Source organism: Chiloscyllium punctatum, chromosome 45 (genome assembly GCF_047496795.1).
Source record: "Chiloscyllium punctatum isolate Juve2018m chromosome 45, sChiPun1.3, whole genome shotgun sequence".
Taxonomy (NCBI): Eukaryota; Metazoa; Chordata; class Chondrichthyes; order Orectolobiformes; family Hemiscylliidae; genus Chiloscyllium; species Chiloscyllium punctatum.
The window spans coordinates 47,534,980-47,554,649 of record NC_092783.1 but is presented as its reverse complement, the minus strand read 5'-3'; the positions used below and the strand labels follow the sequence as shown (position 1 = coordinate 47,554,649).

Sequence of the window (19,670 nt, the reverse complement as noted above, 5' to 3'; positions counted from 1 at the left end):
ACTTTTGAATATAAAACTTGGGGAGGGCATGTTGAGGTTATACAGGACATTAGTGAGGCCTGTAAACTGTGAACAATTCCGGTCACCCTGCTATAAAAAGCATATTACTAAATAGGAGAGAGTTCAGAAAAGATTTACGAGGATGTTTCCTAGAATAGAGAGTTTGAGTTATAAATACAGGCTGGATAGACTAGACTGGAGCACAGAAGGTTAAGGGGTAATCTTATAGCGGTTTATAAAATCATGAGGGGGATAGAGAAGGTAAATAGCAAGAGTCTTTTCCCTACAATGGGGCAATTTTTGTTTTTGTTTACACAAAGTGGTTTGTCTGTGGAAGAATGGTCAGAGGTGGTGATGGATATAGGTACAGTTACATTTAAAATGCATTTGGTTAAGTATGAGTAGGAAAGGTTTGGAGGGATCTGGGCCAAATGGAGGCAAGTGGGACTACTTTGGTTTGGGTACATGATCGGCCTGGAATTATTGGACTGAAGGGTCTCTTGCTTTGACTTTTAATACAACTTGTGCATACAAATTCCTGAGGTGCTCTTAAAGTTTCATGACATGTTTCAAAAGTTCTGCGATATGCACTCACAGTCATCTCTCAGCTAACCAAATAAATTATCTGGTCATTTGTGGCAATTTATTGTGCATCAATTGGTTCCTATACTTCTGTTCATTACAATATTGGCTAGAAAGCACCTTGGTAATATCTCAATTTTGAATGTTGCTATGCAAACCTAAAATTTTAAAATACATTTAATAAATAAAATCTAGCTTATTCAACTGGACTAGAAAAGAAAAATCACCAACTATTTGTAATCTGATGTCCATATAGTCCTTTGATTCTTCCTTCCTGTGCATTCCTCACTGATGTTGCCTTAAATGTTGATGGCAGTTCCTTTACCTGTACACCTAGCCTAAACCTTTCAATTTTTCTAAGCATTCATATAAATCAAATTTAATCTGCTTTGGGCTATCTGTCCTAACTTGTTCACAAGCTCTAGAAATCTAATATTCCTCAGTGAAAAGTCTTAAGATGTTTTCTTTGTTTAGAAGCATGACACAAGTGAAAGATTGTGTGGGTTCCTTTTTTCTTCCCCCCGCTTGGCTGACGTTTTTTCCTAAATGTTTTCATCTGTTGTCTATCATTTGTCTATGGTGGTTCATAGTACATTTCATTTTGGGATACAGAAAGAAAAGGTATTTTTGAAAACTCAAATATAAGTTAAATTCTAAAGGAATGAAACTCCAACCCTATGAAAATTCAGAGGTTATATCGACAGCCATGGGTGAGATGCAGGATGGCTAAAATGGTGCCATAACTTAAGAAATGTGGTGAGGAAAAGCCATGGAACTATAGACCAAATGAGCCAGACATAAGTGTAAGTTGTTGGAGGGGGTTCTGAGGGACAAGGTTTACACGTATTTGGAAAAGCAAGGACTGATTAGGGATAGTCAACATGGCTTTGTGTGTGGGAAATTGTTTCACTAACTTGGAGTTTTTTTGCAAAGGTGACAAAAATGATTGAAGGCAGAGCAGTTGATGTTGTCTTTGTGAACTTCAGTAAAGCATCCAACAAGGTTCCACGTGGTAGACTAGTTAGCAAGGTTAGATCACATGGAATCCAGGGGAAGCTAGTCAATTGGATTCAAAATTGACTTGAAGGTAGCAGACCGAGTGGCGGTGGAGGGTTGCTTTTAAGACTGGAGGCCTGCTCCCACTATTGTGCCACAAGGATTGGTGCTGGCTTTACTGCTTTTCATCATTTATATAAATGATTTGGATGTGAACACAGGAGATATGTTAGTAAGCTTGCGGATGACACCAAAATTGGTGAAGTGGACCATAAGAAGGTTACCTCTGATTACAACATGAGCTTGATCAGACGGGTCAATGGGCTGAGGAGTGGCAGATGGAGTTTAATTTAGATAAATGTGAGGTATTGCATTTTGATAAGGCAAATCAGGGCAGGACTTATATACACTCAATGGTACGACCCTGGGGAACGTTACTGAACAAAAAGATCTTGAGTTGCAGGTTCATAGATCCCTGAAAGTGGAGTCATAGGTAGACAGATTGGTCAAGAAAAGGTTTGGTATGCTTGCCTTTACTACTCAGTGCACTGAGTATTGGAGTTGGGACATCATGTTGTGGCTACACAGGATATTGGTGAGATCACTTTAAGAATACTGTGTTCAGTTCTGGTCTCCCTGTTATATGAAGGATACTGTTAAATTTGAAAGTGTTTACAGAAAAGATTTACAGGGATTTCAGGATTTGAGCTATAGGGAGAGGCTAAATAAACTGGGCTACTTTCCCTGGAGCAGAGGCTAAGGGGATTACCTCATCCAGCTTTACAAAATCATGAGGGACATGGATAGGGTTATTAGCTAATGCTTTTTGCCCATCTAAAGTAGGAGTCCAAAACTAAAGGGCATGGTTAAGGTGAAAATGGAAAGTTTAAAAGGGACCTGAGGGGGGGGATCTTTTTCCACACAGAGGATAGTGCATGTATGGAGCGAACTGCCAGAGGAAGTGGAGGAGGCTGGTGCAATTACAAACACTGAAAAAGCTTCTGGATGGGTACATGAATAGGAGAGGTTTACAAGGACATGGGCCAAATGTTGGCAAATAGGACTAGATTAATTTGGGATGTCTGGTCAGTGCAGGTGAGTTAGATCAAAGGGTCTGTTTCTGTGCTATGTAACTCAATGACTATGATTTGACAAAACACACAGATATTCACTTAGACCTGAATACACTAATCATTTGCTGTCACATACCATATTTTGTGAGAAAGTAATGGACCAGCACAGCAAATTCATGCCTTTCCCCGGATTTTACTGCCAAGTTGATTAGCAACAAACCAAATTTGTGCAGCTTGTGGAGAAATAAGATGACAACCTCTGATCTCCATTTTTAACTGAGCATGTGCAGTATCTGGAAATGGCTGCCTGATTTACTCTATAATAATTGTATATGCCATTAGTCTGATTATAGAGGGTTGGTTAGCTCAATTGGCTGGACAGTTGGGCTGTGATGCAGGTCAATATCAAAAGCATTCAATTCCCACATTGGACACTCCTTCTCAAACTCTCCCCTCACTGAAGTTGCAACGATCCTCAAGTTAAGCTCACCACAAAGTTGCCACTCTCTAATCAGAGAGCAGCCCTATGTCACTATGGTTTATTCTCAATGTCAAATCCAGACATAGTAACTTACCAGGAAGAACAGTCTCAGAATGATAACATCTCCCTCACACAACAAAGGTAATAAAACATTTATGCAAGACAAAATCTAAATGCTTCCCCTCCGTGAGGGTGATATTCCCCAGGTTCCAACTTCCTTGCTTGCTTGCTTACCAAACATTATTTTCTACATTGTATTAAAATTATTTGTTAATGGAAAGTCATGAAAATAATAATTTATTCTTCCTGACAGGAGACCACAACTGAAGACACTCCTGGGTGTTGGAGGTTGGAACTTTGGTACACAAAGGTAATCATTAGCACTGGTGCAGGCAAGCATTCTCTTCTGATCAAAGGTTAACCAGCGCATTACATGATGACAAGGAAGATCAGCAATGACCTGACCTTATGGGACAGTTTGTGGTTTTGTTTTCAGCCAAGACTGATTTGGTCACTCCTTTTATGTATCCTGTGTTGGAAACTTAAAAGGAGCGGACACCAGAGTTTGAAATCTTAATGACTGGGCTTGAAAGTGGAGTCGCAGGTAGATAGGATAGTGAAGGCAGCGTTTGGTAGGCTCTCTTTTATTGGTCAGAGTATTGATTACAGGAGTTGGGAGGTCATGTTGCAGCTGTACAGGACATTGATTAGGCCACTGTTGGAATATTGTGTGCAATTCTGGTCTCCTTTCTATCGGAAAAATGTTGTGAAACTTGAAAGGGTTCAGAAAGGATTTACAAGGATGTTGCCAGGGTTGGAGGATTTGAGCTACAGGGAGAGGCTGAACAGGCTGGGGCTGTTTTTCCTGGACCGTCGGAGGTTGAGAGGTGACCTTATAGAGGTTTATAAAATCATGAGGGGCATGGATAGGGTAAATAGACAAAGTCTTTTACCTTGGGTCAGGGAGTCCAGAACTAGAGGGCATAGGTTTAGGGTGAAAGGGGAAAGATATAAAAGAAACCTGTGGGGCAACTTTTTCACACAGAGCGGTACATGTATGTAATGAGCTGCCAGAGGAAGTGGTGGAGGCTGGTACAATTGCAACATTTAAGAGACATTTGCATGGGTATATGAATAAGAAAGGTTTGGAGGGATATGTGCCGGGTGTTGGCAGGTGGGACTAGATTGGTTTGGGATATCTGGTCGGCATGGACGGGTTGGACCGAAGGGTCTGTATCCATGCTGCATATCGGAGATTAGATTAGATTCCCAACACTATGGGCAATTTAGCATGGCTAATTCACCTGACCTGCACATGTGTGGACTGTGGGAGGAAACCCAGGGAAAATGTGCAAACTCCACACAGTCACTAGAGGCTGGAATCGAATCTGTGACCCTGGTGCTGTGAGGCAGCAGTGCTAACCACTGAGCCACCGTGCTGCCCTGATTCTATGGCATATCGGAATCATCACATACAAGGAATTCCCTCCAAATTAATATATCAATGTAGAATTGTCTGAATAGTTAGAACCTACTTCTTTCTAAGCACAATGCCAGTAAATGTGCACAAAGTACATAAAAAGCTTAGTATTTTACAACACATTTTCATTCAGAGAATTTTTAAAATTCCAAAGTATATGAAATCCAAAGTCGAGGTAAATTTAAAAGGTGCAGAAGGTCACATATTGATACACAACTTTCATTTCAGAAATTGATGATTAAATTTAAGTTTTGAAAATGTTATCAACTTATTAAAAAAACTGCAAACTTTTCACTAACTCACCCTATCATTTCAGATTCACCAGTATGGTTAACGCCAGGAAGAATCGTACAATATTCATAAACTCAACAATTGACTTTCTTAGGAAACACAACTTTGATGGTTTGAATTTGGACTGGAAGTATCCAGCAGCAAGAGGAAGTCCAGCAGATGACAAAAAAAGGTACACTTCTTTGCTTATGGTGAGTAAACCAGCCTTGATTCTTTTCCAAATTATCTTCTTGAGCACTTAGATTTCATAGAGTATCTTTTTAAGAGTACAACCCCTAAAACTTCTCCATTACTCATAAGATGTTATTTTTATTATTTCATGGAATTTCAAATTTATTGGCAAAGTTAGTTGACTATTCATCACTTTTCCTCAGATCCCTTGGAGAAGGCAAATTTAAACAAACATGTCCTTCTGCAGTCCATCAGCTGCAAGTGCAGGTTTTTAAGTCCAATGACAGTGAAGAAATAGCATTAAATTTGCTTAGAAAATTAAAACGTAGAGCCTGGAAATGAACTTTCAGGTGGTCGAGGTTCTATAGCATTGCAGTACTTGCCCTTTTCAATGGTGCAAAAGGTCACAGAAGGAACTGTAAAAGGACACTTTATTGCTAACACACAGGCAGCAGTCTGTACATAATCAAGATACACTGCAGTAGAGGGAGTGAATGCATGAGGTGGTGGGTCAGGTTCAAATCAAGTGAGCTGCTTTGTTCTAACTGTTGCCAAGCTTCTGGAGTATGTTGGAGCTACAATCCGGACTTGTGTCTGGTAGATGGCTGGCATGCATTGGGAAAGTCAAGAAATGAGCCACTCACTACACAGTTCCAAGGTTCCAGCATGATATTGGAGCCACAATATTTATCCATTCAGTTTCCAGGATGAAAATATTTTTCCCCTCAAATTCCAAAAGCTCCTCTGAAGAGTTTTTAATCAGGGATTACCTTTTGGTTTTTGGGAATGCTTCTTCTTTCTCATTAGGTAACATTGATCTGAATTTCTGTTGATATCTGGAATTTTTGGACTCTCAGAAGCAGAAAAACTCAACAATATCCTCAACAATCACCACCACAACTCACAGGGAAAGTATCAGATTCTTAGTATTTAAACTGACATAGCAGGCATACATTTGTGGCAAATGTTTTGTTTTAAAACAAGTAACAGAAAGCCTCACTGTAAACATAGTCTCTGTAGGTGCAGTCTCAGCTAATTAGTTGCAAGTTTGTCTCCGATAGTCACTGCATATAAAGTGGTTCACAGTATGACAGAAGCTTTGAGACGTGATAACACTTAAATGTAAATCTTTATGATGTACAACTGTTTCCCAATTAACAATGTTCATTACAAACTGCTAATACAATGCTGAAAGAACTGTACTCTATGGCTGTACAGCCCGTCTCACCAATTCCTCCAGCACTGCTGTCCCTGCATTGTTCCCCCCACCCTCACTCTCTCTCTCCAGTTTGACAGACCTACACACCATCACCACTGCTCCTCCTTTGAATCACTATGAGCTATGAGTGGCAAGCATGGGAATGAACCATGCTGGGGTTGGATGAGTAGCTCCTTTAAGATTCTGTGCATCCAATGTGTGGAGAGAAACTTTCCCCCAACAGGCTGTCCTCAAGAAGGAATTCTGCTGAGCATTTTGGACGCTTTTGAGGATTCTGCAAGTTACTAATGCACACAGGACTCAGAATGCTGACGAACAATCATCGGACGAGAAACGCTATTGAACACATTTTCCTTCTTAAGAGTTCAACCTTCACTCACAAGGTCATTCTATCAAAGAGTGAGATGTGACTTGATTGAAGTGTACAAGACCTTGAATGGCTTTGACAAGGTGCAAGTAGAAAGGATATTTTCACTTGTGGCCAAATCCAGAGCTAAGTGACACGGTTTCAGAATTACATGTTGCCAATTTAGAACAGAGAAGATAAATAATTTGCCTCAGAAAGTAATGGAAGTAGGTCATTTAAATATTATTAACAGACATGGATAGATCCTGGTTAGGAAAGGCAGTCAAACATGAATCATGGGAATAGATGGGAACATGGAATTTGAAACAAACAGATCAGCAATTTCTCATTGAATGGAGGAGCAAGTTCAGGGGGCTGAATGAATGTACTACTGTTCCTATTTCATAATGTTGTATGTAAAGTCTTGACCAAGGTGTTTTGCAAAACTCTGGGGAGACAGTGGGATACTGTGAATAGCAGCAGACTAGTAATTTAGAGACAGAGACTGATGCTCTGAGGATAACTGTCAGTTGGTGGAATTTAAATCCAAATAATTCTGGCACTGAAATTCTGAAATTGTGACCACGGAAGTATTATTGGCTGTCATTAAACAAAACCCACCTGGTTCATTAGCACGTGCTAGGAAAGGAAATCAACCATCTTTCGGAAGCCATTTCAGACTAGAAACATTAACTCAGTTTCTCCCTCCACAGAGGTTGCCTGCTATACTGAATGCATCCAATATTTTCTATTTTTAATCTGCCAACCTTTACCTAGTCTGGCTTACAAGTGACTCCAGACTCACAGCAACGTGACTGGCCACTGTAGTGTTTTTTAAAAGGTCCTAGCAAGTCATTCAATTGAAGGTAGGCAACAAATATTCATCTACCAGTAAAGCAGGTTAACATGACATTTGTCATCGGGAAAATGCCAGAAGGTATTAAGGCAAAACAGAGCACTTGGATGAATTTAATGGCAATCACGTAAAGCTAACATTTATCAAAGGGAAATTATTAGATTATTTTGACTATTAGATTAGATTCCCCACAGTGTGGAAAGAGGCCCTTCAGCCCAACCAGTCCACACTAACCCTCCGAAGAGCAACCCACCCAGACCCATTCCCCCTGACTAATGTTTAACTAAAATTTGGAGTTCTTCAAATAAGTAATGTGCTTTGGAAAAAGTAGAACCAGTTGATTTATAGTATTTCAAGTTTTACAAGGCATTTGATAAGTGCTACAATGGCTATCACAGAAGATAAGAGCTTATAGTATAGGGAGTAAAACATTGGGAAAAAGAACGATATGCAGGTGCTGGACGTCTGAAACAAAAACAGAAATAACTGAAAAAGTTCAGCAAGTCTGACAGTGGAGACAAAGCAGAGTTAATGTTTCAGGTCTAATGGCCCTGCTTCAGAAGTGAATAAAGTATTAGTCTTTTTAAGGCTGGCAAGATATCATGAATGATGTGCCACGGGGTCAGTGTTGGATCTTCAATTCTTTGCAATTTTTACAAATGATTTGGATGAAGAGATCAAAGCCAAATCAGCATTATTTGCTGATGACACAAAGATAGGTAGGGAAATGAGTTGCAAAGAGGATATAAGGAGCCTATAAGGTGATACAGATAGATTGAGTGAGTGGGCAAATATCTGGCAAATGGAATACAATGTTGGAAAGTGTAAAATTGTTATTTTGGCAGAAAGAATACAGAAACATACTATCTAAACAGCAAGAGATTTGAAATGCAGGGAGATCTGGATGTGCTAGTGAATGAATCACAGAAGGTTGTTATGCAGGTACAACAAGTAATCAGGAAAGCTGATAGTATGTTACGGTTTATTGAGAAGGGAATTGAATGCCGGAGTAGGGAGATAACACTTCAGTTATACAGTGAAATACAGTCCTTTCACTGTATTTACAGAAGCATGTTAATGCATTGGAAGTTTACAGAAGTTTTAAATTAATAACTGGAGTGAGCAGATTACCTTATAAAGAAGGGCTAGACAGGTTAGATCTGCAGTCTCTGGAGTTTAGAAGAGGTGGAGGTGACAATCAGGTGAATGTTGAAAGGATGTTTCCACTTGTGGGAGAATCTAGAGCGAGGGGTTCATAATTTAATAATAAGCAGGTACCCATTTGAAACAGGAGGGTTGAGTGTCTTCGGAATTCTCTTCCTCAAAAGGCATTGGATGCAGAATCTTCAAAATATTTTCAGGCAGAAGATAGATTCTTGATTACCAAGGGGATGAAAGATTAATCAGGAATACGCAGGAATCTACATTTCAAGTTACAATCAGATCAGTCACAATTTTATTAATTGGTGGAGCAGGCTCAAAAGGGACAAGTGCCTCTTGTTCCTCATTAATTTGTACATTTCCAATTTTTTGAAAATCTTAATGTCCAGCTATCCAATGAAATCACTGACGCTGGAAGAGTTAGCATTGCATCAGAAAGGTTATAAAATTGTTCCTCAAGTGTACTATTTCTCATGCAGTGCTCACTACTGAACCCTATGGTACAGACATAACACCTTGTATGACAATGACAATAGTTTTTGGACTGGTCCAAATTGATTGCAATAATGTTTTACTGACTGCATTGTTAAAGATCCACTTCCGTGCATAAGCTGAGTACTTGAGCAGCAAAACTTAATTCGTTTCTGACCAGATGTTTGACTTCCCACTTTGCTGTTAGACAGGTGATGGGGAAAAACAATTTCCATTTGATCTTGTTCAGAGCAATGGAATTGCAGGCCTGAGGAAAGGAATAATAGAAAGGAAAATATCCCCAAGTGTTGGTGTTGAAATGTATCCCTGTTGGGTAATGCTACTGAATTTAAAACGGACTATTTAATAAAGTCAAATAAAGTATTATAATTTTCACACCATCTTGGAAATTAAGTGGAGTATTTGATAATAAACTGCAACTGTAGATGGCAATTATGCCTGTCATATGCATTTCTATGTTCGGTGATAAACAAAATTAAAAATCAAAACTCCTTGTAAATTCCTTTATTCCAATTCAGTCTGTAGCCTCTATGAAAAAGAAACATGCTGATGTTCAAAATCCATATTCTATCCATTCCCACGCCCCCTCTCTAACCCAGGAAATAAAAAAGGCTTTTCAGCAAGAAGCAAAAAGAACTAAGAATGTCAAGCTACTCATTTCAGCAGCTGTAGCAGCCAGTAAAGATAAAATTGATGCTGGTTTTGAGATTTCAAAAGTTGCTCGGTAAGTAAAAAATTCCTTCAATAGCATAGTTATTTCTTCGGCAATTTTCATAATCACTGCTGAATTGTAATGTTTTGATCAAATACAATGCAACAGGTACAAATATAATTAGCCTCCGGAATATTTTCTACGAATCCAGCTTAAACAAAGCTCTTAATTTACTTTTGAATACAGGAGGGGTCCCAGAGGACTGGAGAATAGCCAATTCCTTTGTGTAAGAAGGGCAACAGGGATAATCTCAAAATTACAGGCTAATGAGCCTTACATTCATATGGGAATTATTGGAGAAGGTAAAAACAATGACTGCAGATGCTGGAAACCAGATTCTGGATTAGAGTGGTGCTGGAAAAGCACAGCAGTTCAGGCAGCATCCAAGGAGCAGGAAAATTGATGTTTTGGGCAAAAGCCCTTCATTAGGAACACAGGCAGAGTGGAGGGTGGAGAAGCTTCTTTGGGACAGGGTTTACAGAATTCGGAAAAATATCGATTTATTGGCACTAGAGTGTAACAAGAACACAGGTGTTGAAAAGTATAACCAGTTGGGGAGGTTTCAAAGGGCAAATCATGATGAGAGTTTAGTCGTGGATGTATTAATATTCTACTTATTCTTGAAGTTACAACTAAGTAATTTTACTTCTACAGAAATGTTGACTTTATCAATTTGGTTTCATATGGTTTCCATGGAGCTTGGGACCGGTTCACAGGACACATCAGTCCTTTATATCGTGGCAGTGCTGATAAAGGTGCTTATGCAAATTCTAATGTGGTACGTATACAAATACTAAACATTCACCAATTATTTATGGATGACTAGGCTATTTCACTCATTTGAATATATATTCAGAACAGCCCTGTTTACTCCCTAACCCCACACTGCAGTATGGAATAGAACATAGAAAAGTACAGCACAGAATAGGCTCTTAGACCCACGATGTTGTGCTGAGGTTTAATCCTAATGTAAAATATAGTAACTTAACTTACGCACCCCTCAACTCACTGCTATCCATGTGCATGTCCAGCAGTCACTTAAAATGTCCCCAATGACTCTGCTTCCACCACCACAGCTGGCGATGCATTCACAACTCTCTGCATAAAGAACCTACCTCTGATGTCTCCTTTAGACTTCCCTCCTAATATCTTCAAACTATGACTTCTCATACCAGTCAATCCTGCCCTGGGGAAAAGTCTCTGGCTATTGACACTATCTATTCCTCTCATTATTTTGTACACCTCAATCAGGTCTCCTCTCTTCCTCCTTCTCTCCAGAGAGAAAAGTCCGAGCCTATTCAACCTTTCTTCATAAGGCAAGCCCTCCAGTCCAGGCAGCATCCTGGTAAACCTTCTTTGGACCCTCTCCAAAGCCTGTGTATCTTTCCTATAGTAGGGTGACCAGAACTGGACACAATATTCCAAGTGTGGTCTCACCAGGGGCTTATAGAGCTGCAGCAAAACCTCACAGCTCTTAAACTCGATCTCCCTGTTAATGAAAGCCAAAACACCATATGATTTCTTAACAACCCTATCCACTTGGATGGCAAGTTTGAGGGATCTATGTATTTGCACATCCAGATCCCTCTGTTCCTCCACACTGCCAAGAATCCGGTCTTTAATCCTATATTCAGCATTAGAGTTCAACCTTCCAAAATGCATCACTTCGCATCCATCCGCCATTTCTCAGCCCAGCTCTGCATCCTGTCTATGTCACGCTGCAGCCTGCAATAGCCCTCGATACTATCGACAACACCTCCAACCCTTGTGTCATCTGCAAATTTACTAACTGACCATTCAACCTCCTCATCCAAGTCATTATTTAAAATCTACAAAGAGCAGAGGCCCAAGAACAGAGCCCTGCGGGACCCCACTCAACACTGTCCTCCAGGCAGAATATTTTCCATCTACAACCACTCTCTGCTTTCTGTCCGCCAGCCAAATCTCCCTGTATCCCATACTTCCTGACTTTATGAAAAAGCCTACCATGGGGAACCTTATCAAATGCCTTGCTGAAATCCATATACACCACATCCACTGCTCTACTGTCATCGACCTGTCTTGACACCTCCTCAAAGAACTCAATAAGATTTGTGAGGCATGACCTGCCCCTCACAAAGCCATGCTGACTGCCATTAATCACACTATGCTTTGCCAAATAGTCATAAATCGTGTCCCTCAGAATTTTTTCCACAACTTTGCTGACCACAGACGCAAGGCTGACTGGTCTGTAATTGCCAGGGATTTCCCTATTACCCTTCTTGAAAAGTGGAACAACATTTGCCTCCTTCCAACCCTCCGGTACGACTCCCGTGGAGAGTGAGAAGGCAAATATTCTCGCCAGCAGCTTAGCAACCTCCTTTCTCGCTTCCTGGAGCAGTCTAGGATAAATCTGGTCTGGCCCTGGGGACTTATCAATCCTAATGTTTTCCAAAATTTCTAGCACATCAACTTCATCAATCTTATCTGGTCAAGAAGGCATCCCAGCTCCTCTAAGTTTTCATTTACAACAAGTTCCCTTTCCTTGGTGAAAACCGAAGCAAAAAACTCATTTAGATCTTCCCCTATCTGCTCAGACTCCTCGCACAAGTTCCCTCCGCTATCCCTGATCGGCCCTACCTTCTCCCTGAGCATTCTCTTATTCCTCACGAATGAGTAAAACACCTTTGGGTTCTCCATAATCAGTCATACCAAGCCTTTTTTGTGCCCCCTCCTGGCTCTCCTCGGTCTATTTCTGAGCTCCTTTCTAGCAAGCCTGTAATCTAAAACGGTGCTAGATCCTTGCTTTCTCTACCTTACGTAAGCTGCCTTCATCCTTTTGACGAGAGGTTCCTCTGTTCTCGTCATCCAAGGTTCCTTAATCTTACCCCTTTTTACCTGTCTCAGAGGAACAAATTTGTGCATCACTCGCAACAACTGCTCCTTAAATAGTCTCCACATGTCTGATGTGCCCTTTCTGTAGATCAATTGCTCCCAGTTTGTACTTCCCAACTCCTGTCTGATAGCGTCATAATTTCATTTTCCCCAATTAAATATCTTCCCTCGGTAACTGCTCCTTTCACTCTCCAAGGCTATGCTAAATGTGAGGCAGTTGTGCTCTCCCACCGCGCGATCTGACACCTGTCCTGGCTCGTTGCCGAGCATCAAATCCAAAATGGCCTCTCTCCTCATCGGTCTGTCTACATACTGAGTAAGGAAACCCCCCTGAACACACCTGACAAAAACTGCTCCATCTGAACCATCTGCATTTTGGAGGTTCCAGTTGATATTGGGAAAGTTGAAATCACCCATAACAACAACGCTGCTACTTTTACATTTTTCCAGAATCTGCCTGCCTCTGCGATCTTCAATCTCTCTACTGCTATTAGGTGGTCTGTAGAAAACCCCCAATGTGGTGGCTGTTCCTTTGCTGTTCCTACCTTCCACCCATACTGACCATAGACAAACCTTCCTCAACAACCTTCGTTTCTGTAGCTTTGATGCACTCTCTGATTAGCAACGCTACACCCCCTCCTCTTTTTCCACCCTCCCTGCTCTTTTTATACGTTCTAAACCCTGGAACATCAAGCAACCATTCCTGTCCCTATGAAACCTACGTCTCTGTTATGGTCACAACATCGTAGCCCCAAGATTGATCCATTGCTCTTATGTTCGTCACTCTTATTCCAGACACTCCTTGCATTAAAGCAGACATACTTTAACCGATCCTATGTTTCATCACGTGAGAAACATTCCTGATACATTCAATATATCCTGTCACTATCTCGTCTGCAACTGACCCCCTCTCAGACATGTGGCTCTGATTCCCATCCCCCTACCAAACTAGTTTAAACCCTCCTGAATCGCACGAGCAAATCTCCCACCCAGGACATTTGTACCCCTTCCAGTTCAGGTGCAACCAGTCCTTCATGTACAGGTCCCACCTTCCCCAAAGATATCCCAATGATCTGGGTATCTGAAGCCCTCCCTCCTGCACCAGCCTCGTAGCTACATATTAAGCTGCAATCGCTGACTGTTCCACATTTCACTATCTTGTGGCACCGGTAGCAAACCTGAGATCACTACTCTGCTCGTCCTGCTCTTCAGCTTCCAACCCAACTCTCTGTAGTCACTTTTGAGATCCTCAATCCCTTTCCTGGCTATATTAATCGGTGCCAATATGTACCATGATTTCTGGCTGCTCACCCTCCCCCTTCAGAATCCTGTAAACCCGAATGGCGACATCCTGGACCCTGGCATCGGGGAAACAACATACCTTCCAGGAGTTCGTTCCTGACCACAAAACCTTCTGTCAATCCGTCTAACTATCGAGTCCTCTACCACTAGCGCTTTTCTATTCCCCTCCCCCCACCCCACCCCCTCCCTTCTGAGCCACAGTGCCTGGCTCAGTGCCAGAGACCTGACAACTATGGCTTTCCCCTGGTAGGCTGTCCCCACCAGCAGTATCCAAAACGGTATACTTATTGCTGAGGGGAACGGCCTCAGGGGATCCCTGCCCTGACTGTCGGTTCCCTTTCCCCAGACACAGGATAAGGACAGCTGGGTTACAATCTGGGAGGAGTGTACATTCTCTCAATTTCCCCCTCAGTCTCCCGAATGATCCGTAGCTCATCCAGCTCCAGTTCCAGTTCCCCAACTCGGTTTTCGAGGAGCTGGAGTTGGGTGCACTTCCCGCAGATGTAGTCAGCAGAGACATGTGAAGTGTCTCTCACCTGCCACATTCTGCAGGAGGAACATGGATTTTCTTAGAAATTTTTCAGTTCCCAGTTCCATAACACCATTTTCTAGATTTATTGCACGTACTCTTGGTCTACTTAAGTGTTCAAACAGTATTCCAGATTAAACTTGCTACTACCATTTTCTACTTTGCTTCTGTCCAAAACTCCTAGCATTGCTGATTAGACTTGTAGCTCTTCTGTGCAACTTTAGCCTTTAATGTCTTCCTCAATACTTCAGAACTGTACGTAGAGAATTCAAGGTGTGGCTTGTCCAGGTTACTGTACAGTTTGATCCCCACTTAAATTAATTTCATGTCTATTTAATTCAACATTCTATTGGGCTTTAATCAAAGAGCAAAATACTGTAGCTGCTGTAAATCTAAAAACAAAAAAAAAAATCAGCCAACATTGGAGAGAAGCTGACTTAACATGAACAGGTCAAGGACCATTCATCAGAATTTGTTTGGTAGTTTGTGGTTTTAGTCTAAACAGATGTTCACCAATCTACATTGCAACATTTTGATGAAGTAGATAATATTATTGGTGGTCTGACCATATTTACACAGCTATTTGGTAATTAGAAACACACTGGCTTGCAAAGGAATATAAAAAGTCACCTTATGGGAATGATCTGCATTGAACTGGAGTGTACACAAAACTTGATATTCCAAAATACAATCAGCTCTTTATTTCTGCTGCAGAATTATGCTGCCAAATATTGGATTCGGAATGGTTTACCAGCAAACAAAATGATAATTGGATTTCCAACCTTCGGGCGTACATTCACACTCAAATCTTCAAATGCAAGTGTCGGCTCTGCAGCAATTGGTCCAGGACCCCCTGGCAACTACACGAAAGAGGCTGGTTTCCTTGCTTATTATGAGGTGATAAAATATATCTATTTCTAACCCACTAATAATTTGCACAAATGTCCATATGATCTTTTTCGGTATAAATGCAAACATGATATTTCCCAGTATGAGTCTATCCCCAATCATATGATCAGACTCTGCTGGGAGGACATCTGATGTGAACTTTCAGCTGCAATTAACCACTGCGATAAAACTGCTGGACGTTAGTGCTAAAGGTGCAGAGGTATGAAATGATTCCTGGGTGAATGACAGTTCTATGCAGATGATTATATCAGCCAATGAAACTTAAGGCTCAAGAAACAGAGTCAGAGTCAATCACACAGTTGAAGTGGATATAAAATTAGAAACAAAAGAAAAAGGGAATGAACTGATTGAGAGAAAGGAAAATAAGTTTTAAATTTCAAAGACTTTATAAAGGTGCGAGGCTGCGGTTTCAATTACATCCTTTCCAAGTAGCAAAAGCACAAATCTCATCATTAATAGGGTCCTTATGTTGTGAAATACCAACCCTATTTTCCTGTGATGAGTTTAATAAATATTTACAGTGCAAGTAATGTAAGTTTTTTGAAAATCATGGTGATTTTGAGAGGGAAGTCTTTCTGCAAAACAATGGTGAATTGACAAAAACAAAACCAGCATTTAATGGAAATTTAAAACAATCTCACTCTTCCTCAATTTGCTGTAATTGTCATTTCATAATGTTTTGCACCAAAATTAGACATTTTGCAATCAAATTCCACCCCACTATAATTAACATTATGTAATATTGTTGTCAATTGTGTTCAAAATGTCAATTAATTTTCACTTATATATCATCCATCATACTTTCAGGATGTTGCACAAAAATCAATGAAATTTTCAAAATGCAGTCTTCCACCACCTCTGCCGCCGTAACCTTGTATGCCTCGCTCTAACACCTATGATCTGTATGTCCATGTTTGCTACAATCTGCCTGTACTGCTCACAAAACAAAGCTTTGTGCTGTACTTGGGTACATGTGACTATAATAAATCAGATCAAAATCAAATCATCCAGCTAATCTATACATACCACAGCCCCAAATAATTAGTTTTCCTTATTTAATTATTCCTGACAAAAATTCTCTAGAATCCCTACAGTGTGGAAACAGGCCCTTGACCCAACAGGTCCACAGTGACCCTCCGAAGAGTAACCCACCCAGACCATTCCCCGAACCTATTACTCTACGTTTACCCCTATCTAGTGCTCCTAGCTTAAACATCACTGGACATTATGGGCAATTTAGCATGTCCAACTCACCTAACCTGCACATCTTTGGATTCTGGGAGGAAACTTGAATATCCTGAGGACACCCACGCTGACATGGGGAGAATGTGCAAACTCCACACAGGCCTGAGGCTGGACTCAAATCCAGGTCCCTGGTGCTAAGGCAGCAGTGCAAACCACTGAGACACTGCGCCACCCAGCTTCCTAAACGTGCTTTATTTGATGACCACAGATGCCCGAGAAGGTAAAGAATCATTAGTTTAATGCCCATTTAAAAACAAACTGTAAACATGATTGAATGCAATGAAATATGACAATGCAATAATAGCGCAGAGGTGGCAGCCTATGTGACATATGGAAACATTGTCTAGAGATATAGCTGTGGATATTTATTTGTAGGCAGAGAAAGGGGTATTTTTCTTCTAATGGACATAATATTAAAATATCCAATTGTTCTCATTGACAGATTTGTGACTTTTTGAAAACTGCCACACCCAAATTTATTAAGGACCAGATGGTTTCATATGCAGTTAAGAAAGACGTATGGCTTGGATATGATAATCTGGACAGCTTTCAGACTAAAGTATGACTTGTGCATTATCAACTATATTGTTCTAACTGAATTTAAGGAAATATTCTGCTGTACACTATTTGTGCACACTGCTGCACTAATCTTATCCAAGGTCAAGGATATCCACGTTTCTTGCTTACATGGGACACCATGGAGTCTTAGAAGCCAAATATTACATATCAAATTGCTAACAAATTTATGATCATTGATGCATCTATTATTAAGGCAAAAAAACATTCATTTCAAACCAAAGGCTGCAAGTGACATATAGCCCATAAGCTGCAGTTTTGAAATGACAACTTGCATTCTTCTGAACGACAGGTCATCTCAAAGAATTTCACATCCACTAAAACAGAGATCATACAACTAACATTTAGGAATAGGTTAGACAGGTAGTTAAAGGAAATTAATGAGATACAACAGCAAGATTGCATTAAGCCAACAGCTCATGAATAATAAACATTCTCACAAAACATGTTTAATTACTTTGCAATGAAAACACAGCAGCATTGTTCCAAAGTTGATAATTATCTACAGAAAACACCTATGCCAGTCAGGATGTTTAGAGATGCTGTACAAGACGAGAGGTTCACAACGGGCTCATCACATTTACCCTCTAAAAACTGAACTTAAATCACCTATATGCAGAAATTATGAATGTTGAAATCTGGCTGGAACAGTAATAAATCAATAAGATAATTAATGTGCCAGAACCTGAAACTTCAACATCATGGAACATCACCATCATGGCTTCTCGTCCTCAGGACCTGCACCCTGATTAAGGGTAGTGCAAATTGATTGGGTCACTATTTATCCACTTTGCCTCAAAAAAAAGTAAAGATTGTGAATGCAGGAGAATATACAATTCCTACACAAACAAGAAGAAGTGAAATAGCTATATTTTTTATTGCTACTTCATTATTATAGGCTCAGTGGCTGAAGAAGAATAAATATGGAGGTGCCTTTGTGTGGACAATAGATCTCGACGATTTCCATGATCATTGCCAACAGGGAGTACTTCCTCTAACAACCAAATTGAACAAATTACTTAAAATAAATTCAGGTAAAGTACTTAATAATATAATTGATAAATAATAGCATTTCACAAATATGTTATTGCATGCAGTCATCCTATTGATATTGCAAAATTCAATTCTACTGATTCAAGATATTGCTAACTAAATGACTAAGTTGCTAACTAAATGGTTAGAGCCATCATGATGGTTTGGTTAACATAAAATGATGTAAATGGTTAACAACGTAAAAAATATCTATTATCTTTACATACCAGAGAGCTCTGGGCTGCATTCAAGATGTCCACAAAAGGAAAACATGCACCTCATATAGAACATTTTACTGTATTTCTGTCCTTTATTTCAATTCCACACTTCAAAACAACACGAAGTACAAATGTCTACCTCTAATTTGCCAGAAACTCCTCACTGTACCAGAAAATTATTACAATGGCACTTAAAGCAGTAAAAATTGGGCTGAATTTCAGAAATCCTAATGCAGCCTTTGTATTCAAGGAAGACTTCCAATCAGTTGTAGACTCAGTGCAGTATTGTAAAGCAAAACAAAAGAAACATTTACTGCTAACATTTAAGAAAAAAGAGAGACACTACTCTGGTCAACTGGGAATTCACTACCATTACTGTACCATATTTTACCCAGTGCTTGGTCACATGATTGCATATGTCATAGAAAATAATTATTTTATTGAATCTTAGTAAATAGAAATATTGTATCTTTCTTCCAGGCTGTAAAATACAAAATTCACCTTCCAGCAATAAAATTAACAAGAACAATGACAACACAGAGATACGTATTAATGGGCCATGGTGCCTCAATAAAACAGCTGGAGTCTACGTTGACCCAAATGATCCTACCAGATTCTACCGCTGTGATCAACTAACCACCCATGAGCGCTGTGCTGATGGATTAGTTTTTGATAAAAACTGCTTATGCTGCAATTGGCCTAAAAATCCAGCAGCTTTCCACAAGACTGTTACAACAAATAAGTAATGCATATCACTCTCCCCCAAAGATATTATGTGCCACATCAACCCTGAATACAGCTAGCAACAGTAAGATACCATTCATCATGGGACCCCTAGCTGAACCATATTATTTTGGCTGCAAGTTTGGTGCTAATTCCTAGTTCAATGCTTGTAACATTTGCTCTTATAACAAGATTTTTTTCTTGAACTATCTTGGTGTTGGATGCCTTACTAAAGTCTTTCCGAAAGTTCAGGTAGAAAATATGTACCGACATGCCCCTCGTTCATGACATGAGACACAAATTCAAAACAATTGTGTCGGGAATTATCTTTCTTCTGGAGCCTACAGTGAACTTCAATGGCTCCTTCCCTTCTCCGATGATTATAAAAAGGAGATTTTTTTA

At 40.1% G+C, this 19,670-nt stretch overlaps 1 protein-coding gene across 1 annotated transcript in view; it reads left to right on the top strand.

The window, feature by feature from the left end:
- LOC140467079 (chitinase-3-like protein 1) overlaps positions 1-19,291 on the top strand; it is a 31,519-nt gene extending 12,228 nt beyond the window's left edge. The window contains exons 4-11 of the mRNA XM_072563140.1: positions 3,446-3,502; positions 4,929-5,094; positions 9,748-9,872; positions 10,515-10,638; positions 15,280-15,462; positions 17,162-17,278; positions 18,194-18,329; positions 19,026-19,291. Of these exons, the coding sequence (XP_072419241.1) occupies positions 3,446-3,502; positions 4,929-5,094; positions 9,748-9,872; positions 10,515-10,638; positions 15,280-15,462; positions 17,162-17,278; positions 18,194-18,329; positions 19,026-19,291 (1,174 nt within the window). The remainder of the gene's footprint in view (positions 1-3,445; positions 3,503-4,928; positions 5,095-9,747; positions 9,873-10,514; positions 10,639-15,279; positions 15,463-17,161; positions 17,279-18,193; positions 18,330-19,025) is intronic.
- The last annotated feature ends 379 nt before the right edge of the window (positions 19,292-19,670 follow it).